Source organism: Hemicordylus capensis, chromosome 2 (assembly GCF_027244095.1).
Source record: "Hemicordylus capensis ecotype Gifberg chromosome 2, rHemCap1.1.pri, whole genome shotgun sequence".
Classification (NCBI taxonomy): Eukaryota; Metazoa; Chordata; class Lepidosauria; order Squamata; family Cordylidae; genus Hemicordylus; species Hemicordylus capensis.
In genome coordinates this window covers 122440051-122462664 of record NC_069658.1, presented here as the reverse complement: position 1 = coordinate 122462664, position 22614 = coordinate 122440051, and the positions used below count along the sequence as shown (strand labels likewise).

The 22614-nt window shown below is 41.8% G+C and overlaps 2 protein-coding genes across 8 annotated transcripts in view; one reads left to right on the top strand and one right to left on the bottom strand.

Moving 5' to 3' along the window:
• HACD4 (3-hydroxyacyl-CoA dehydratase 4) overlaps positions 1-2856 on the top strand; it is a 31885-nt gene extending 29029 nt beyond the window's left edge. For 2 of the 4 annotated variants that reach the window (XM_053288068.1, XM_053288069.1), the window contains exon 7: positions 130-2856. In XM_053288068.1, coding sequence (XP_053144043.1) covers positions 130-212 — 83 coding nt within the window. In that variant the 3' untranslated portion in view covers positions 213-2856. The remainder of the gene's footprint in view (positions 1-129) is intronic. The other 2 variants (XM_053288071.1, XM_053288070.1) reach the window with 2 other exon arrangements.
• FOCAD (focadhesin) overlaps positions 1633-22614 on the bottom strand; it is a 234809-nt gene continuing 213827 nt past the window's right edge. For all 4 annotated transcript variants that reach the window (XM_053288048.1, XM_053288050.1, XM_053288049.1 and 1 more), the window contains 7 exons: positions 22145-22405; positions 19378-19467; positions 16491-16668; positions 13915-14012; positions 9394-9642; positions 5763-5838; positions 1633-2106 (listed from right to left, as the gene is read on the bottom strand). In XM_053288048.1, coding sequence (XP_053144023.1) covers positions 2033-2106; positions 5763-5838; positions 9394-9642; positions 13915-14012; positions 16491-16668; positions 19378-19467; positions 22145-22405 — 1026 coding nt within the window. In that variant the 3' untranslated portion in view covers positions 1633-2032. The remainder of the gene's footprint in view (positions 2107-5762; positions 5839-9393; positions 9643-13914; positions 14013-16490; positions 16669-19377; positions 19468-22144; positions 22406-22614) is intronic.

Here is a 22614-nt window from a genome sequence, read left to right as displayed (position 1 = left end):
GGAGAATTTGGAAGGTCACTAGGGGCGCTTATTAGTTTTACAAGATGCTCTTCTGCGCGTGTTCTCTCTCTCAATCCATTGATTTCTACTCCCTTGCACTGAAAAACATGTTATGTGCTTTGAATTTAGGTGCATACTTCATTGTCCGATATCTCTACTCAGAACGGAAGGCTCTTCTAGAAAGCTGTACTATCAAAACAAAGAGAAGCTAGTTCATATTTTCTTTGGACAACAAGGAAAATGGCTTGGGATGTCTTGCTGGTAAACACACATCATGATACTTAGTTCAGATTATAATTTTAAAACAATTTACCAAGAGAAACCAACACTTGGGACACTTCCAACTTAAAGAAGTATGCCATGGAATTGTTTGATAACTAGTCTCCTTTCAAATCAGATTTGCATTGAGAGTGTGAGCACACAGACGTAATTTCAATAAGGTGCAGAATTGTCTTTTTAAAAAAACGAATCCTAAACCCTATGTAGGTACATAGGAGACACCCTTATACCAAGTCAGATCATTGGCCCATCTAGCTCAGTATTGTCTGCTCTCACTGGCAGTGGCCTTCCAGGGTTTCAGACAGACAGAGGTCTTTCCCTGTCCTACTTGGAGATGCCAGGGACTGAACCTGGGGACTTCTGCTAGAGTTCAAAATTGAAATAACAGATTGGATTGGATGGAATACCCATGATGTGCTCAGACAAGATTTCTGTTGCCTAGTTAACATGTATAATGTTCCTGGGCTATACATACATCTTCAAGATTGGCATTTTAGTTGTGTTTGAATGTTATGTTGGCTGAATTGGGATGCTCATGTCTTACTTTTCCAAACCAAATCTAACAACAGATTCAAATATTTCATCCTTCAGATTAATGTTATAAAAGCTCAGTAGAAAGAGTTTATAGTATGAATCTATTTTTTAAAATTCCTGATGTGATACATTGAAGTCAATAGAACACTGAAATGGGGAAACTTCGCAAGAAAATTGTTGCAGTGGATGCCTTTTTCAGCACACCAGGGAGAAATAATTACATTCATTTCACTTGTATTAGCAATTCATCCGAAGGCAGAGAATGTTATAATAATGTTCCCTGTCACCCCAAAACTTCCTTAATAGCAGATCTCTTTCTTGTGCCCACATGGTACACTGCAGCAAGTTTGTCATGTGATTTTGAGGAATACCCAAGGAGCTACAAAATCAACACTATGAAGGTCTGAGTCACATATAGCCCTATTGTAGTGAGGTTGTGTACCCTTTCCTACCATTCCTCCAATTCTTAATGCGAATTGAGGCCGGTATGCAAAAATGCAGACTGATGTGATGCATTTTCCTCACATTTGTTTTTCGTTGTAGTGAATACATGTGAAATCCATGCCCCACTTTGGGAATGCTAAAGGTTTGACTCCCTTGCCCCCCGCCCCCATGCTATATCATAAACTGATTTTGAAACTCTTCTCATTTTCAGAATATAACATGACTAGCTGTTTGAGAAATACAAGTCAAAATCTCCCACTGGGTATACAGAATTTGTCATGTTCTCCCTGCCTCCCACAATCTAGGCTATACCTTTTTGTATATTAAATGTTTTGTATTAAACTTTAACATATAAAACACATTCAACAGTCCAAATTTCAAGATAATGTTTTTAATTTTGCCACCAGATTATAGAAAAGTTATATCCAGTATATCATAAAGGCTTTGTGCATGTCTGTAAACACACTCTGTTCTTCTGTACATTTCACAAAATGAAACACTGCAGTTCAAATTTAAAGCAAGCTTTTACGAAGGCAAAAAAAAAAAAGTAATGAAATGTCCTTGCTTTTGATCAAATCAAAACAAATGTATGTGTGCACTCAGTCAGCGTAGTTAAGCATTTTCTTCAGGAAAGACAGCAATCCCTCTGGAACGGAAGCTCTGTTATACTTACTCCATAGCATATATGCTCTTTAATACTACTTTTGACACTTTAGTAGGTCTATTTCTCTCACTAGTTCAGATCTGCGGCATAAGCAAAAATGCCATACTGTGGCTACCAACCATAGGCCTTTGTCCATATTGCTTTTTTCTTGAACTCTGGGAGAGCTCTCAGGGCCAACAGTGAAGCTAAGAAAACAAAGAACGTTTATAATGTTAATCAACACTGCAAGGGCAATCACCTTCATAGTTATGTTTAAGTATATACTGATGTGAAAAACAACCACCCCGAACTGTTTCATTCAGACTCCCCAGAGCACATGCAATGTTTAAAATAAATAATGTAAAGAATGACTGTGGCAGCACATAAGAGGAGAATGATATACATTCTGTTTGCCAATACTCAAGACTAGGGATCCATACAACTTCAGATAAGACTTTAAGTCATGCCAAATCAAACTCCTCTGGGTCCGTCTGAAGCCCTAAAGGGGTGCGCTAGGCCAGCTACAAGCTGCAGCAGTTTTTCGTTGCAAATGGAAGTGGAGCTAACATGTTCTGCTAAGAGGTGCCTTTCTGACCTAAGCTGATAGATGAGTCAGTACTACAACAACACTGCTTACTAGGATGTGAGCTGCTATTTAAGTGCAAGAAAATGGGTCAGCCATTATGGCCACGTGAATACTTGGTACACAAGGTATGGATCAGGTTCCAATACAGGTGTTCTGGTAAAGTAAGTTTAATTTGTTCTTGTTTCTACATATTTCTCCACATCAGCTGTTTGCATCAAAGGGCAAGTTATAAAATTAAGACAGAACATCTTCATCTTCAGCAAGCTATTAGTCAACTTGGGCCAAATGCATGACACCTAAACGTATCTGAAAGGTTTCACCACATCTGCTTCGAAATAAATTCTATTGAGAACACCATGGCATATTTTGAGCAAGTGTATTGTAACAACTTTTTCTAGGGCTTATCAACAATCCACCCCGCCCCCACATACAAATATTTATTTTTGCCAAAACAGCAAATAAAAACATTATTGTTTCTGCAGATTCAAAGAAAGCTGAAAATGAATCTGATTCATTAACAGAGAGCCACATTTCTTTGGGAAGGGGCTATAGCTCAGTAGTAGAGCATATGCTTTGCATGCATTATTTTCACTATTATTATTATTATTATTATTATTATTATTATTAATAATTCAATTTCTATACCGCCCTTCCAAAAATGGCCCAGGGCAGTTTACACAGAGAAATAATAAATAAATAAATAAATAAGATGGCTCCTTGTCCCCAAAGGGCTCACATTCTAAAAAAACACACCAGCAACAGTCACTGGAGGTACTGTGCTGGGGGTGGATAGGGCCAGTTACTCTCCCCCTGCTAAATAAAGAGAATCACCATGGTAAAAGGTGCCTCTTTGCCCATTTAGCAGGGATATTACAGCCCTGCCTCTCCTTGACGCCTCCCTGATTTCCTCCTGCAACTCCCAGTCACTGTCACCATTTTGATCTGGAGGCTGATTAGTTCTTACTAGAACAACTTGTTCCTCATTGCTTCAGGCAGCTTCAACTTGCAACTCATCACTTTGTAGGTCTCTTTCTCATTTTGTGTGCTCCCCTTATTTCAATTAAAAGCCCAAGAAAACAGGTATGTTTTGTGGTCTTTTAAAAAGCAGTCAGAGGTGGAAATGCTCTTGACAGGGAGCATATTCCAAAGCCCCAGGACAGCCACAGAGAAGGCCTGGTCCCAAGTCGCCACCAAATGAGCCGGTGGCAACCATAACCAGACCTTCCTAGATGATCTTAATAGGCAGCAGGATTCATGACAAAGGCAGAACTTTCTTAAGTACCCTGGACCCAAGTCATTGAGTCCAGCACTTTGTATTTTGCTTGGAAACATATTAGCAGCCAGTGCAGTTATTTTAAAATCAGTGTTATACAGTCATAGGAACACAAGAAGCTGCCATATGCTGAGTCAGACCATTGGTCCATCTAGCTCAGTATTGCCTACACAGACTGGCAGCGGTTTTTCCAAGGTTGCAGGCAAGAAACTCTCTCAGCCCTATCTTGGAGATGCCAGGGAGGGCATCGAACTTCTTGGAGATGCCAGGGAGGGCATCGAACTTCGTCCTCACAGCCAAAGGACTTGAACTATGCTCAAGAGGGAGCTTGGAACCCATATTCCCTTCCCAGAGCGGCTCCATCCCTTAAGGGAATATCTTACAGTGCTCACATGTGGACTCCTATTCAAATGCAACAAAGGTGGACCCTGCTTAGCTAAGAGGACAAGTCATGCTTGCTACCACAAGTCCAGCTCTCCTCCCTTTGGGTTGTCCCGGAGACAGGTCTGGCTGTCGCATTCTATACCAATTGTTGTTTCCAAACTACATGCACAGGCAGCCCCATGAAGACTGCATTACAGTAGTCACACCTGGAGGTTACCAGCATCAGCATCTGACATAGAAAGTGGTTAGCCATGCAGTTAACCACCAATGTCAGATGTGGGGGAGTGCTTTAGCTCTCAAACAGGGCAGTGTGGCCCCATTTGGGAGCTAAATCAGTCAGCACTCCATTCACAGTGCAGCTGGAGAGGCTCTCCCTGCCTTTAAGTTTGCGCAATGGCCTTTTGAATTTGCAGACAGAGCCGCTCCGGCCACACTGCAGAAGCAGCACTGGCCAATTTAGCTCCCAAATAGGGCTGCATGACTGACACTGGGCGTAGGGGCATGAGGCACGGCCCCTGAGGGGCTGCGGCCCGGGTTCTTTGAACTCGTTTGCTCAATGGTGGCTCCACCCCTGCTTCAAATGTGCTCTGTGTTGTGATCTATTGGATTTGTGCCAAGTCTTCCTCCACTTGTGCTCTAGTTGTCTACCACACCACTTCAGCTCTCATAGTTCTTCCAAATACCACAGGGCTAATTTTGAAGCAGGTCGGAGGGGACACTTAGGAGTGATTGTGTCTACTAGTGAGTTTATTATTGCATGTTTGCACCAGAGCATTGGCAGAATCACTAGCAGAGCCAACTCTAAATCCTTCCAAGGCTTCTTGGAATCCTATTAGATCCAATACCAACCTAATAGGTTCTTCAATCCTTCAGAGGTGGGTTGTGGTTGCAAGTCCTACCTTAATGACAATGGGGAGATGATAGGAGTCCCCACCCTAGAACACCACCCTGATCAGAGCAAAAGACCAAATCGAATGTGTGACCAGCATCATGTGTCAGCCCAGTTGGGATAGGCCCATAATTGTAAAATGTGCTATGCTCTTGTAGTTAGGCTCAAAGGTTGCTAGGCTCTTGTAGTTAGAGCATAAACAATCTTTATGGGGTAGAGACAGAGTTGCAAAACAGGAAGGGGACAACAGAGCAGTGAGAATCCAGAACCAGCAGTTGCATTTAATATGAAATTCCCATTTCATGTTGCAAACTGTTGCTCTTTCTATGTTATGAGCTGCAAGACTGGATCCAGGTATACCATGTTCCCCACAGCTAGAAAGCTACTAGCCCCTCCCCCATCCCATGAAAGTAACCTACCACTGTTGCACACTATTCATAGGTCCGGGGGACCACCCAAGATATAACAGTTACTTTACCCAACACCTTTCATTGAGCCAGATCATTGGTCCATGTAGCTCAGTATCTCTGGCATCTCCAAGCAGGGCTGAGAAAGACCCGTCTAGAACCCTAGAGAGTCAGTGCAGGTCAGTATAGTCAATATTGAGCTAGATCGACCAATGGTCAAATGTGTGAATGTTTTGTTTAAAAAGAGACTTAACTCTTGTTCTGAAACATACTGTTGATACTCTTGATATACTAGGAGAAATAGAACAACCATTCTATAATACCTTTCAGAAGATCTCTAGAATGCTGGGAAAGTGATTCACTTGAGCTCTCTAGTATACAAAACATCCAGTCAATAAACTAGGAGAAAAAATTAAGTTAGAATATTGGAATGAATTTCTTAATCAGAGTATCTTATCACATTTGACCAGGCAGTTCAGAAAAACAGAGTCAATAAGGACAGGGAGGAAGGGGGTGGGGAGAGAGAGGGAGAGGGAGAATTAACACCAATGAGTTCACATCTGTTCACATCTGAAAACCACACACACATAAATCACGTAATGATTGTGCAGTAGCCAGCTTTGAAGCACAAAAGCTACTTGTGGTGCAGACCACTGGAAGGGAAGAAGCAGCAGGTGGGAGGGGAAGATGAAGAGGTGACCCCCCAATCCCGGAACTATTTCCCACTATTCCCCAGTATTGGACAATTAATTCGCTGGCCGGAAAAGGCTTAAGAACCCTGCTACTTTTCTGCTCCTGATTGGCTCCTCTGGATGCTGCTTTTCTCTTTCAAAATGAGCCACTGAACTACCATTAGAACATTTGAATATAACACACTGAGGCTTCTTGGAGGAAAGCCTCATAAGCTGAGAAGTAAAAAAAAAAAATGGGTAGAGGACAGAGAGAAAATGCTTTTGCAACTGCTACAAGCGGATTGGGTTGGGGAGTTTTCCAGAGTTTGATCAGAGAAGCTTAGGGATTGCATAGCTCCTTTTTTCTCTGAGGCTCATAAGCTTCCCTGTGCTTTCCCTCAGTTCCCCAAAACACCCCAGATCATGGAGTAGCAATCCTGGAGTTGGACTAATAAAAGACAATGCAAAAGCTTACATGCACATATGCAAATAACTGTTATCGTCTTCATTGCTGTAGAAGAACGTTTGAGAAAATAACTTTGGATTTTTATTGAGCATTACAAGGCACCCAAATTAATATTCACAAGCAGGTAATTGAGGCTTGGCATCATTACTAAATTCAGCTCTTACAATGATGCATTCAGCTACCAAAGGTGCAGCACTGCATATTCACTTTGGAACTACTTTTATCTCTTTGCGATGCACCCACCAGACAGAGAGCTTTATAGACAAAGCACCATAATAATGTGTCCTATCACACCTCCATGCTTCCATCTATTGTGCCCCTGAAAAATGGAAATGGGACTGTTTTTCAGGGGTGCGGTAGAATAGGTATGTAATACATGTTCTCCTCCATGACTATAGTAAGGTTTGAATCGACCTTGAGACAAAAAGTGAAGATGAGCCTCTGCCCCCCACCCACCTTCTTCATAAAGGTGCAAGGCGGAGGCCAAAGAGGTAGCTGTCACCTAGACAGCGGGTCCCCTTTCCTCAGGGGCCCAGTGAGATTTGTCCCACACCCTTGTTCAATTATATCTACACCCCTGTTCTCCTCCTCACACCTTTATCCTATCTCTGCAGACATAATGCTTAGCATTAATCAAAGTTTGTTTTCTTAACCCTGGTCAAGACCTCAGCTATACAATGAAACTATGATTTCGCCTACTAAGCTAGGTCCAGCTGCCTCAGGGATTATATAAAGGGAGACACCTTTATATACAAAGTGGTGATTCTCTTTATTTAGCAGGGGAGATCAACTGGCTCTATCCAGTCCCAGCACAGCATCCCTCCAGTGGCTGATGCTGGGGTCAACCTTATGCTTCATTTTAGATTGTGAGCCCTTATGCTTCATTTTAGATTGGGACGGGGGACCATCTTATTTATGTATAATTTATTTTTCTATGTAATTCACACTGAGAACTTTGGTTGAAGCGTGGTATATAAATATTCGTAGTAGTAGTAGTAGTAGTAGTAGGGGGCTTGGTGGCAAACCATGGGTTTCCGATTATGAGCGATGGTGGCCCTAGTCTGAGGACAATCTTTAACCATAGTTTAGCTTGGAGCTACTCAACTGCAGCCCTCAAGAAATTTTTTGACTCTCAGTGGCCAATAGTCAAGGATGATGGGAGCTGTAGGCCAACATCTGCAGAGGGGCTGAAGTGGAGTAGCCTTGGTTTAGCTATTCAGAAGTAATGTTTAACCATGGTTAAAGCACACCACAAATCATGGTTAAGTGCAAAGTCTGGAAAGGGCCTCTGTGCAGTGAGAGATCATGCAGAGAGAGAAAATCAGAACAAAACGAGCACCATCAACTTGTCCAGTCCTTTCCAGTTGTATAAATTTCTACTTCAATGTTCTTTTGATCATTATATGTCTGGGAATCAATCATTTTTTGTGCTGATAGTTTTTGTAAGAAAGATGATTTAAAGTCTTTTTCACTGTCTATTTCATAACAGGATGGCACACATAATCAAGCAGAACATTTAAAAGTTATTTTATTTAGAGGCACAGATCTGCTATAGATAAGAAAGTGTAAATGATGTATGACTCAATCAATCATAAATTATTCTCATGTTTGGTTCTCTCAATACTTGGAAGTATTGTTGTGATTTGTCATTAAAATGCAGGGTGTAATCCTAAATCACTTGAAGCCTGCTCTGTGATGTAACCATGCTGAATAGAAACATTATAGTTTATCACATTCACACTATTGAAGCCTCTGAGATTTCAAGGATGTTGAACCTTAAGTGGAACACATCACCAGCTCAGTGAGTGACTAATGATGCTGTTGCAAAAGTTTATTCAGAAAGGTGAAAACCTTGTCTACTTAATAGGTACACTTTCATTCAACAGTAGTCCAAAATATCAACATGTGAAAAATGGAAATTATTTGAAGTTTGTTCCATATGTTACAATGCAAACAAGAATCCTATTTCTCCTTGTCCAGTTCATACATGCAAATACACTTGCAGAAGAAAACATCATTTCTCAGGAAAAGTAAAATAAGCCATATCCGATTACTATGCAAACTCACAGCTGAGCTTAGTGTAGTGATAAAGAAAGAAAGGAATAATAGTTACACTGCCCCACTTTGGATATCTTTTAAAATTCTATCTCTTATGCTTTTCCTGTCCATTTAATGAAAACATTACACAATTTCTACTGCACATGACTTTAGCAGCATTCTAAGAACAGTCCCTGCAGAGAGTTTCCTCATTTGAAAGGGTAGACTAGTCGGGCGCAACATCTTTTCAGTGATTCCTCAGATTCCTTTAGAATTCATTTGCAAAAGGAGACCCATTTGAACCCCCATCCCTGCAGATTCTTAGAAAAATTATCAAGTGTTTGTTCAGTCTCTCAGGCTTGTAATGCTCAAGCAGACATGTCTTAAATATCTTCATTCCATCATTTTAATTATAATTTATGGCACTTTCTCTTTTATTTGTCGGTTGTTTTCAATGACATCTGGTTTTACAGATGGTTTTTATTGTTCCTGAGGATCACTTTGTACGTTAATTTTATGCAAATATCACTCTGAATGATAGGCAGGCTATAAGCTGTCAAAACAGCTCTCTATATTTGTATTGATGTGTGTGTGTCACACACACACACACATTTATACATACAAGCGACATATATTCTGTACAGCCTACATTCTATCACAACATTGATACTAAATCAATCAAACAATAATAATAAAAAACATGAAGCCCGGTAGGAGTCCACTGAACATTAGAAATTCTCATCACATTATTGAATCCATGACAGAACATCAATTACATACCTTTTGTGTTTGTTCTTTCCAAGGCTCTTTAGCCAACAGACTTTGTAGGCTACTTGGAAGAAGGGTAAGGGTCTCTTGGACAGCCAGATTATCTACTGGACGATTGCCCAAATGATTTGCAGATAATCCTAATGATGGCTCACATTCCCAGGGAGACCAGCTGGCACTGAGGCCAAGAAGCAGTGGTACAGCATGGTCAGCCCAGGCAACCACAGATGCAGCAAAGATCCACAACAGGAAGTTGACAGCCTAAACGGGAAACAGATGCACTTTTTGCTAATGACTCAACAAAGTCTGGAAAGCCACCACAGTAATTTATAAATCACTGAGCACAGAAGAAAAGGACAAATTGACCCAATAGGCAGTTTCACTAATCTTGGCACTTTAACTTAGCACAGCAATGTTTTGAATGAGAGACCATAAAACTGAACAAAAAGATTTGTGAGGCAGGAAGATGAGAAGGTAGCAACTAATGTCTTTAATTTTTACAGGTATTAATTTCGGTTAATAAACTCAAATAACTGAAACTACAGTTTAACAACATTTGCTATGCTGGACAAGAAAACCAATTTGTCAAATCTCCTCTTGTAAGTTTACAGTCAGAACATAATACAAAGGTGCTTTGGAATGACATTACTGGCACCCACAACAGTCATTGCAACAGTCATTACAATCAGTTATTGACTGGAGTTCTGGAAGACCAAACCTCAGCTCATCATGAGCACCCTCAACAAACACCTTTGGACAACTGAGCTTTAGTTGCCCACCGGTAGAAATGGACACAGGAGTGGCCAGGGGTGGATCTGGGGGGCGGGGTGGTGCAAGGGTGCAGTTGCACCCCCTGTGAATTTGTGTTGAGTCTCATGGAGATCGGCAGCAACAGATAGTAAAAAAGAGGTTAACTCTTCTCCTGCCTTATTGGTTCTCTTGGAGTCTTCTGCTCCTTCCCCGCTTGGAATTTGTATGTAATTGCAGTTTCGAGGAAGCTGGATGTTGGGCTGGTGGTCTTTCCCTCCCAGAAGGAAAGTAAAACATTTTGTAAAAACCAACCCTTTGCTGTTTGTTTTGGTTGTGTGTGATTTGTTCCCCTTGGTCAAGCTACCGTGTTTCTCTCTCTCTCTCTCCCCACCCCCATGAACCGTGTGTGTAAGTGTCCTCCCGCTTGTGTGAGAGAGTGAGTTTTAAGCTTAATTTTTTGGGGTCAAAGTATGCCCAAACTGTTCTAGTACAAATTTGTAAGAGAAACCCTCCCCATCAATATACATTCTTGTGAGGAAATCAGTACAAAAGTATTAAAAACTTTAAAAAGAATGGCGGGGCGGGGGGATGTTCTGACAAAATTGATGTTTTTGTTTTTGTTCCTGAAGATACACTACTTATAGCTCTAATCTGGTCTCTGTGTTGTGGTTTCTTTCTCCCACCCTGGCCTTATTAAAAATATTTATATGCTAATTTTTTAGCAGCAGAGTTCTCTCAAGATGGCTTAAATAGCAAAATATGAGAAAATGGTTCTCTCTCAACATGTTTCCCCTTTTAATCATTACTATTTTATTTTATTTTGCTTTGTGTGTGTAATAGTAGTCCATATAGACAAAACTTGCATATTTATTGTCTTTTTAATATGTTTGTAATGGACTAAAATACCCCAACCTCTTGAAAGTAGCTTCACAAATTGTTAAAATGAACATTAGGCATTTCCCCTCCCCCACCAAAAGTGTATTTTTGTACACTTGCTTCAAAATAAGGCTTGACAAATCAGATCAAAGAAACTCATTTTAAAAACTCCCTTGCCCATGAAATGATTGGTTGTCTTTAAATTCTGCAAAATTGGGCTAACTCTGTATATGACATTCTGCTGTCCTAACTGAAATCAAACTGGTGGCTTTTCTTTCTGTAGTGTATAGACACACACTATATACACTGTATATATACTGTATTATATAGACTTACACTATAGTTGCATGTGATTTTTGCTTAAATGAAATGTAGTCAGTAGAGATCAAACTGGATTGCTTGCTTCTGAGCTTACATGCTTAGGATTGGAGTGCATGTGGCTAAAAGTGTGTGTGTGTGTATAATGATGACGACACACATCCTGTTCTTCCTCCAAAGAGGTCATGGTAGTGTACATGATATTTCGCCCCACTGTTATCCTCACAACAATCCTGTGAGGCAGGTTTGGAGAAGAGGAGGTTGGGAGAGAGAGAGAGAGTCTCAGCTAAAGGCCCACGGTGAGTTTCATGACTAAATGGGGAATGCAAGTCCCACAATTCTAGTCTTAAATCACTACACCACACTGGTTCTCAAATGTGTGCGTATATATTGATTGCAGGAAAAATCTGATGTAGAAGAAAAAGGAGATTCACTTTTAGGGTGACGCAAACTAGTGGGAAGGAGCAGGGGCTTAGCCAGGGGAGAGAGGGCCTATGTTCACCCCTACTTTCCGGCAGCCCCTTGGAGTGAAGGATCTAATGAAAAAGACAGGAAGGGGTGGAGCTGGGGAGGGGGCCTCAGGGGCTCAGGGCCACCGGTTGTTTGAGTCCATCTGCTCAATTATAGCTACACCCCGAGGAGGAGATTGTTGGATATCTTTAAGAGAGAATGAAAGGGTTTAATTATCAAAATGTGGGGAGGCTGTGGGCCCAAGCCCTGGATCTTTTAGGTACCTAGCAACACCTCTGCAAGGGAGAGAGAAAGAGGGGAGAGTGGCAGGATTGTCTATGAAAACTCTGGTATCGGCAGGTATGTTCAGAATGTCATCTAAAAATAAAGAGTAAAAATAAAAACAAATCTTTCCCTGAGTGTATTTTAGTGTAAAAAGTAGTGAATTCAGCTAATTTAAGTGGCAGGGCAAGGGGCGGGGAGAAAAAGAATGAGAGAAAGAGCAGAGAGAAGGAGGAAAATAGAAGGTGGTATGAGGTGGGTGCAAGGCTATGTGTGGCCCCGCGAGGGGCATCAGAATCTAATTTGGCCCACCACCAGATTTGAGTTTGACACCCTCATAGGTTTGCAAGAGAGAGAAAATCCAAGCCCCAATATTTTTATATTGGGGTGGGGGGGGCTTATATGGAAAAATTCCTGTTGCACCCCCTGTAATTTCCTTCTGGATCCGCCCCTGGGAGTGGCCTACCTTGCAGGTTTGTTGAGTGCACCAAAAAGATGAATATTGTAAAGCACTTGACACATAAAAGCTCTCTGAGAGCTACTGTAGCATACTGTGATAGAATAGATATAGGAGCTGGTGAGTGAGTGTGGGAGTATGTGTGTGGTGAGTGAGTGCGTGAGTGTGTGTGTTACAGCTCCTAGTAACAGACAAGAAGGTCTGGAAGAATTCACTAAGTTTACCAACCCAGTTTTAATTACCTCTGTCCCAGTTATGTCACCCCGCTATATGTTACATTTTATCCAGATGAAAAGAAACACTCAGAAAGTCGAACAGGGGATGTACCTAATAACTTATTGTATGTTTTTAACTTTTGTAAACTGCCTTGAGATTGTTTTTAATGAAAGGCGGTATATAAATTTAACAATAAAATAAAATAAACTTGGTAGAGAAGTTTGTGTGCTCTGCTTTGCAGAGATCTTTATTCTAATCAGTAAATAATAAACTTATTCTTGTTTTCATTTTATACCTCAAGTTTTGTTTCATTTATATGCTGAACATATATGCCTATCCTGCATTCGGAAGGCTATGCAGGCAAAGGTGTTGAGTACCGAGAGCAGGATAAAAGAATTCATTTGGTGGCGGCAATGGAAAGTAAAAACTGAATGAATTCCCAGAACCAAAACCAAATCACCTCCTTGGAATTGAGGGGGGCGTCATGGAGGGGCCCTGACACACACTATCTAAGAGACTGAGCTGTAAAGCAGTGATAATGTTTGCAAAGCACTTTGAATATTCTAAACTGAAAGGACTATAAATGCTAAATATTATTATTATGGAAGTGGCACTGAATTTTGCAGGACTTTTAACTCTGAAATTGTTACATAAATGATTACTGCACCACTACCACCATGAAAAGAGCCAGGGACTTCTTTGGTGATCCCGACAGCAAATAAATGATGCAAGAAGTATCAAGTTCAATTAACTTTTGCATGCAAAAATATTAGTGACAACTAAAGCTTTTTTTAAATGCCAGCCGAGCTAGCAATTTACACAGTTGGCTTTCACAGGTACTCAAAGAACTCTGCTTTTTAACTGCTGTAGGGGTGTATGTGGTTGTGTATGTACACACACACACACACACACACACACACACACACAGAGTGATGTTTTTGTTTCAAATTCCACTACCGTTCTTTCATACAGGCAGGCCAGATGGTCAATTTTCAGATTTTAAACATGTGTTCCAAAAGACCATTTTGATATATGTTGTCAGCAGTCTGACATTTTTTGCAATGGAAGTTAATAAGATGGCTTTTGTGAGAAAAAATGTCCACATGTTGCTCAAGAAGGGCATAAATCATATAACAAATTGTTTGCCTGTTCTGAAAACCACAAATACTTTTCTTGGCATGTACCTCTTTAGGAGCCACATTTTGTATAGTGGTTGTCTTTAAGGAAACATTTCTAATATATCCCATCAGTTCCAAGAGCCACTCCATTCTCTTTAAGACTCCTATAAAGGGCAAAAACACAATAAGGTGAAATTTGCATGTGCATTTTCAGTGATAAGATGGGAACCTTCCCTCACTTCAGTTGACTGATGTGCGGAATGTTCCAACTCAAAAAAGGTTGTTTTGAGTGTTCAAATGAAGGGCCTGTGGCAAGTTCAGAACGGAATGACCCCACTGTTCAGAGTGCCATTTTAGACTCCAAAATGGTGCTCTTCTGGCTTCTGCACAAGTGCAGCAGCCATTTGTGTGGTCAGCACCACCACGCAAATGGCAGTTGTGCATGCGCAGAGGCCAGGAGAGCACCATTTTGGAGTCTAAAATGGTTCTCAGAACATTCCAACTGGTTGTTCCAAGAGAACATTCTGAGTATTGGTCTTCCATTCCAAGCTGTTCCATGCACACCCCTACTTCAGTTACTGTGCATTACCACTTCAGAACTTATGCATTTCACACTTTGAATATTTTCACATGCCCTCAGACTAGTGTGGCAGAAGACATGCATGAACTTTCTGGTCCACACTGCCCAGCAACTACATCTGGATGCAATCCCATCATGATGTGGCTGGTGACAATCTGCTGTGTGTAACGCCACCTGCTCCCCCCCCCCACTTTACCCGTCCCCACCATTTTTTTCACATTCCCACTTTTCTATGGTCTTGGAGGGTGGATGGGGAGACGGGGCTGGGAGAAATCCCTCCCCCAACTGCTGCAACCCAGCACACTGCCTCTAAAAATTGAAGATGTACTGTACTGGTGGGGTGGGGTATGTCTTTTAAATAAAAATTAAATTAAATTAAAGAACCATTAGCTATCACAGCTGGCTAACAATGGTAACTTGTGGTAGGATTCAGATAGCACAATGAAGGGGGTGTCTGTCTGATATAGGGCATTCCTATGGCTTCCATCAAGCATTCTCTTTCCTCCATTGATGGCAAAAAGGGAAAAGCAGCAGCAGCATCCAGAAAGGGAGCCCAGCCAGATGATTTCTTCAACTTTGAGCCTTCATTCTTTATCACTGGCCTACCCTTCACAGTCCTCTCTGGTCCTAGTGGTTTTGACCAAATATATTTTAATATTCTTCCGTTTGGCAAGGAATACATCTCAGTTTTGCATAGGATCTTGAATCGCTTAGGTTCAATGATATTATGCATCTTTGGTCCATATAATCCTGTTGCTACATGAAGACATTATCAATTTTGCAATTACTACCAGGGCTTAGTCACAGAAAGTATTGTAAAATACGTGGGCTTAAGCTCCAACTATTTTAGAAATTAAATGCTAGTTCTTATGGCTGTACTTGAGTGATGGATGAGTGAGCTTTACCCAGCTTACACCTCTGAGAACTCTTAGAAAAACTCATATTCCTGACCCTCCACCCCGAGAGTTCATAATGTTAGGACATCCAGAGGAACTCTTTATATTCAAATGAACAATGCCACCAGTAAGCCTAGGAAACGGAGCATTCAGTGTTTCTCTGTTCAAGAGTCTGAGCTAGTAGGCATTAGGAACTCAATTTCCCAGGATTCCCTGGGACGACACAACATTCCACAAAAGCATTTAAAGACAGAGACATAGGAAGCTGCCATATACTGAGTCAGACCATTGGTCCATCTAGCTCAGTATTGTCTATACAGACTGGCAGAGGCTTCTCCAAGGTTGCAGGGAGGAATCTCTCTCAGCCCTATCTTGGAGATGCTTCCAGGGAGGGAACTTGGAACCTAGAGATGCTCTTCCCAGAGCAGCTCCATCCCCTATGGGGAATATTTTTCAGTGCTCATACATGTAGTGTCCCATTCGTATACAACCAGGGCAAACTCTGCTTAGCTAAGGGTCATGCTTGCTACCACAAGACCAGCTCTCCTCCCTAGGAGGCATCTGTTGCTGTCATCAGATTTCCCTACCACTGGATCCCAATTCTGCCATGGTTTTAGGAAAGGGCTTGGGCTTGGTGGAGTAGCAGGTATGTTGGTATACATATCCACCCATTCCCAAATCTGAATTTCAGCACCATCACTACTGTCAACTAGGAAACATCAAAGACATTCAGAGTAAGCATACACAAGTCAAGATATGGAAACAGATGTCATAATGTAGTGATTAAAAAACAGTACAGTTTAACCCTAACTTAACCAGGTAGTTTAGGAGAACAGCAATGATCTGAATCAATAAGAATGATATTGACATATGAGATTTACAATATCACAAACCAAACCTGCAAAACTGATGTCCCAGCAAGCCAAATAACAACCAGCAAGCAGCTTGATAAACTCCTTATTTCTACTCTCTGCCTGGGACTAAAAAAGGAGGGCAGTTCTTGAGCTTGTGGATTATAAATTGTGCATGCTTGTGCAAAAGAACCTGGGATGTGCAGAGGATAATCAGTAGAAATGGAGAAGAAGCGATTTGACTGGTGGTCCCTTTTAAATAATACAGCCAGCAAGCAGAAACTTTGTCAGCTTCTTTTACCATGATGGCCTTACCTGTGTTTTCATGGCTCACTATTCGTGCATGATAGAAACTCTGCAACAGCATCCAAACAATGGCTTCTTTCTGTTGGCACCCAGCTCCAATACTAATCACATCATTCCATCTGAGCAAAGGAAGTCTGCCTTGAGAAACTAAATGAACTTTAACAAAGACAACCTTTTCCACATTGTTCTGCAACACAAAACACAAGATTAAAAATAGGAAACAGACTCTTTGGTACAAACTAATGCTACATTTTATGTAATTAGGTGAGGCATTTCCTTCTGGTTTTCCTACAGAGGGGGCAATATATGTCCAAACTGTGATTTGTTTTCATTTGATTTGTCTCTGATCTTCACTTTGGCCCAGTGCAATTGTGAAGATACCCGGACAGAATCCTTAATTTGCAAATCAGTAGATATCTTCGCAAATATACATTCTCCCCTCCTTCCTTTCTGCAGAGCAATTCCCTGGCTGGCATCCTGGTTTCACTCAATCCTTTATTGCGGTCTCTGACCAGCCAACATCCTGGTTTCACATTATTTGTGCACCAACACGTACCATGGTTAGTGCAAACTTTGGCTCACCCAGAAACCAAATTTTATGGTTTGAAGTGGGTTTGCAAACAATAAATGAAACTGATCATTACCCAAAAGGAACTTAGCATACTTCAGAGCTCAAACACCACTGCTAAGATCCAAAAGGAATCACTGCATATGCACACTTGGCTTTTACTACTGCAATTCCCAACATCAAACTGCAAACCAATGTTCAACCCCACATGTGCCTCAAACATTAAAGCAGGGGAAAGGGGTATACTAACTTGGAATATTGACTCCTCTACAACACTGAAAACTGACATAAAGCACCAAGTACATTACCTGACTTTTGAAAAATGTGGGGCAAAAAGCTACCTGACTCTAGCTACAGGGGTGGGTGGGGTGGAGGTGGGGCGTCAGATTGACAGAAGACACAACCAATGAAAATTGTCGTAGATTTTGCTGGTCCTGCACTAATCTCTGCTTAAAGAGAACACAGTCTTTGGATGGCTCATATTTAGGTTGCTTATGTTTTGCGTGGGGAAAACAAGTGGCCCTATTCAGCCCAACATATATCCTTCCAGTGTCCCTTTCCTTTGTGTTTCTTTTTAAATTGTGAGCCCCTTTGGGACAGGAAACCCAAAAGGAAATAGCAAACCTTCTCTTTCCTTTTGCTATGTGAACCATTCTGAGAACTTTTTAGTGAAAAGTGGTATATAAATATTCTAGATAATAAATATTCTAACTGAAAACAACACTAAAATACTGTGGTGTTACTTAGAATAGAGACTTTTGCAAGTTCCAGCTCATTCCATCAAAGTAGACTAATGTTATCAAGACTTTGGGATATCTATACCTGTACTGGAAATGTTGACTAAAAGGATTGTGGAGGACATTATTACCGCTTAATTAAGAATATTTATATCGCTCTTTCCTAGCTCAAACCTCAAACCACTCAAGGTGGTTAACATACAAGATTGAAAAACATGATTACAGTATTTTTAAAAAGCAAAGGAAAGAAGTGATAATTAAAAGTGCAGAGCCCAAAACACAAGAGTAAAGCCAGGAAAATTAGGCACTTCCAGTCCTTAGCCATCCAGATACCACTTTCAAATCGGCTTGAGTGATGCTGGAGGAAGACTTATAACAAATCTGATAAAACACAGGCTAGAGCCCAATTTAGGCACTACTCCATGGTGGAGGAAGTAGCGAAGAAACATTTTTTCCTCTGCCTCCATTGCATCTGCCCAGTGTAGGCCAGCGGAGCTGTTTCATGTGGCAAAGTCACTGCTTCACAGTAGGGTAGGGAGGACGCCGGCAGGCCATGTTCAGCCTACCACCGCCGGCCCCCTCCACCCCATCACCCCCTGCGTCTGACGTCTAATGAGGCCATGCGCCCTGTCTGTAAGTAAAATGCGGCCAGCGCCACATTTGCAGCATGGCCAGGATGGCTTCTCTCTGCTTGCAAATTAATAACCACTGAAGATATAAAGTCAAAATCAGATGTACTGTATGCCCCAGACACAGTGTGAATGCCGCTCCCCGCCGCTCTTATGTGTCCGCGGGGGGCGGGGTTGTGCTTTCAGCCCCCCGAGACAGACACAGAGGCCTCCATGTTGAAAACCTGTCACATGATACAGGCCAGCCAATAGGAAATAATGAGCGGCAATTTAAGAAGCCAGCTCCACAGCATTCATTCTCAGTTTCCTGGGCTGAGCAGCCCACCCTCCTACCCATTTCAGTGAGAGAAGTCCGCTCGCCACTGGGGCCAAGTAGGAATTTTTTTGGGTCACACCTGATTGGCCTTGGTATGGCCTTTTTTGCCTCCTTCTCACTGAAACTGATGTAGAGTTGTCACCTTTTGATTGGTCACTTGTCGATGAGTGTGGTTTAGTTTAAATGTATTAATTGGCGTGTGACTGGAGGACCATTTCAGGCGAGTAGGCAAGCTGAGGAACAGCCCTTGCAGGTTTTGCAGCCCTTGGGCTGGGATCTGCCCCAACTCGGGGGCAGGCTGGCACCCAACACTCAGAGTTTTGCAGCCTGGGTGGGTGGGGCTGTCTGACCTCCCCTCAGCAGGGTTTTACCCTGTGACTGTTATGAGGACCGGATTCATTCTGGGCAGAATTAACACCCAGTCTGTCACCCGGTACTGGGTGGTCCTCCTTATGAGGCTGGCCCTTAGTTGGGGTAACCGCACTCTGAATTGTCATGCCTCACTGCAGGATGCATGTAATTGAATTAATAAAGTGGCCCTAGTTCATCTAAATATATGTGTCTTGTCTTTATTGGGGCCTGGGGGTGCAATGCAATATAACACATAAAAAGAAAGAGATATATTAGATAGCTAGAACATCATTACCTTTGAGATTTGGGAAATCCTGTCAACCTCTGCATCTGTCATTTCTGAAAGGCATTTTGCTACATCTATATACATCTTCACCTCACTTTGCTGAACAGAGAAAAAGGAATGTGCATGCTTTAAAACAAGTGATGCCAATAATATTGCTAAATAAGAAAAAAAACTTATCCTACAACTCTATTTGAAAATTCCTAAAATGTATACATTCATTTACCAAAAGCATGCCCCAAACACTAACAACATGCCTCTAATTACATAGCACCGAAAGTTACTGGCATCTCCCTTTCCAATATTAGCACTTTAAAAAAACATATATTTTTATATATCCACCCCTAGTAAATATATATTCATTCTCTCTCTCTCTCTCTCTCTCTGTATGTGTATGTATGTATGTATCTATCTATCTATCTCCTGGGTGTGCCCAGGAGAAATGCGTCCCGGCAGCCCAGCTGATTGGCTGGGCTGCGGGGGTGCCTGATTGGTCCTGGCGGCACACCCAGGAGAACCAGCGGGCCAGGAGTGTGGGCGGCCATGGTGGCCGCGGAGCCGAGGCGGCGGGCCCGGGCGAGGCGACGGCGGGCCTGTGCGGAGCCGAGCTGGCGGCTGGCGGGCCCAGCCCAGCCGCGGAGGCAAGGCAGCAGGCCATGCGGCAGCGGCGGGCCCAGCCCGGCCGCGGGGAGGCCAGAGGTGGCGGGCCCAGCCACGGGGAGGCCAGAGGCAGCGGCGGCGGGCCGAGGCCTGGCCGCAGGAAGGCCAGAGGCGGTGGTGGTGGTGGTGGCGGGCCGGGCCGGGCCGCGGGGAGGCCAGAGGCGGTGGCGAGCCAGGTGCGGGGAGGCCAGAGGCGGGGCGGGCCTGGCCTGGCCGCGGGGACGCCAGAGGCGGTGGCGGCGGGCCCACTTGAGGCACAGATGCTCTGTGCCCGGGCCCACTAGTGTGTGTGTGTGTGTGTGTGTGTGTGTGTGTATATATATATATATATATATATATATATATAAATAAAAACTATTGAGATTATCAGAAATGCACATTTTGGTAAGATGGGGCCAGAAGATACTACATTTCCTTGATGTATTATGGTATTTTTTGGCAAGGACATGTAAATTTGATGCTGATGGAAAATGAAACAAATAGAATATAGGATGTTATATTAGTTCTTTATACCATTATATACATCCACTGTGGAATATGTATTTACCAGAATCTGACAGAGAATATTGGTCTAAATCAGCAATGCCAAAACTGTGTGCCACAGTATACCCTAATATACTTTGGGAAGGGCTAAAGTTGTGCCTTGAAAAACTAAGCCACCATTTTAGATGCATTTGTCTCTAGGCCCCTGTAGCAGGGAGTCTGCATTTACCACTATTCCAGCCAAGATGGTTGCCATATTCTGGCTTTCCAAATCCAGGTGCCTAATCTGCATATTATGTAAATTGGCTTTAAAATAATTTTTGAGCAGAACAGTTACTGCACATTTCTACAAGGGCTAGAGCTTAGCTTTTTTAAAAAAAATGAAAGCTGAAATCCAAGCCAATCTGGGTAGGCTAAGCAATGTGAGAGAGATGCTTAAAATCTGGGTGAAACCCGGAATTTCGGGGGACATGGCAACCCTAGCCAAGAAGGGCAGAAACATCATTCTGAGGGATGGAGCAAAGATGCATTTGGATTCTCTGAAGTAATCCATGCTACAGGAGAATCCCAGAAGTATCATTATTACCTAGAAAGCACTGTGCAAAGGAAAAAATGGGACATTGGAAACTGAGCAATCTCATAGTTGAAAGGAGAACAATAGCCCATTGTCTGAAAGCTAATGCTAAATATATAAATATAAATAGATAAAAATATAAATATAAATATATATATCTCAAGTGTGCCTCCAATGTTAATTCAGCGGGGGTGGGGGGTGGCAGAATGAAAAATAGTGCTCTAGGTTTCAAACTTTCGGGAAACCATGGTATAGGTGGATCATGGTGTTGACTCAGCAAGGCTGCTTCTGCATTGTTACTGTACTAAGAAGAATCTCAAAGATACAAATTAAACTTACATGCAAAAATAAGTATTCTATTCTGTCTCTTCAGCACACAAAATGGTATTTATTTGTATTCACGGGAAAGTATACAGTATATTAACAGTTACTCAACTTTCTTCTTCATTTCTGCATCACTGTCCAATTGGACATCTATAAGAGAGTCTCCCTCCCTCCAAAAGTATCAGTGCTCTGAATTATCCAACAAAATTAATTTGACTCTGCCTATATCAAACCAACACATTATTAATCCATTTGCCTTGGTGTACTTGCCATGTGTGGTTCCAAAAGAAATTGTTTCCTTAAAAGAACAACAGCAATAACAGTAATAAATCCCCTTTGTTTCTTCTTATTTACTCTGCATTTCAGTTTCCACAATGACATCATATGTATTCATGTATATAGTAAAACATGAAATCCTGGCTTCCTGAAAGCCAATAGCAATTTTTACATTTTTTCTGTTTATTTTGATTGTCCTTTCAACTGTATAATCTAATGCTGGTGTGCATTATTTTCATTTTAGCCACATTTTTTTTTTAAAAATGACACTTCGTACTACAATACAAATTATGTATGTTTTGTAAAAGCCTTGTTTTAAATTCCCCATCCAATGGTTTATTGGCCTGTTTCAGGCACAGAGTTTTCCCCTCTAGCCATCCCAGTTCCCCAGTCTTTCTTGTACTCTCAAAAGAAGCCCTTTTACAGTGCTGTGCTAGTACTTTAAATATTTACTTTCCTTACCCGAATCTCATTTGGCAAAAGCTCAAATATTCTCTCGGCAGCCCTGCAAAGGAAGCTCCAGATGTACTGAGCAGGGCTAGGAAGCTTCATGGCTTGGCTGAGCCCCTGCAAAACACACCAGCAAAGCTCCAGGTTTTTTGAATAGTTCTTTGCTTCAAAATGCTGCACCATAAATACTTCAGTGAAGGTCTGCAGTTTATCTTCTGCTACATATTTCATCCACAGAGGAAAGGAAGTGAAAAGGAATTTCTTGGTTTTTACCTGAAGAGCAAATATTGGACATTAGACGCTAAGAATTATTCTTCTTTTATACAAGAGACACATTATTATACAAGCAATCTTGCTTCCCTCTTTTGAGAAGGAGGGGTTGGTTTTTTTTAAGTGTGTCCTTTGAAAGTATATTTCAGATTTTTTAATATGGAATGCCTACAAAAGTTTGGAAACATTTTTAAAATGCTCAAATTACAATG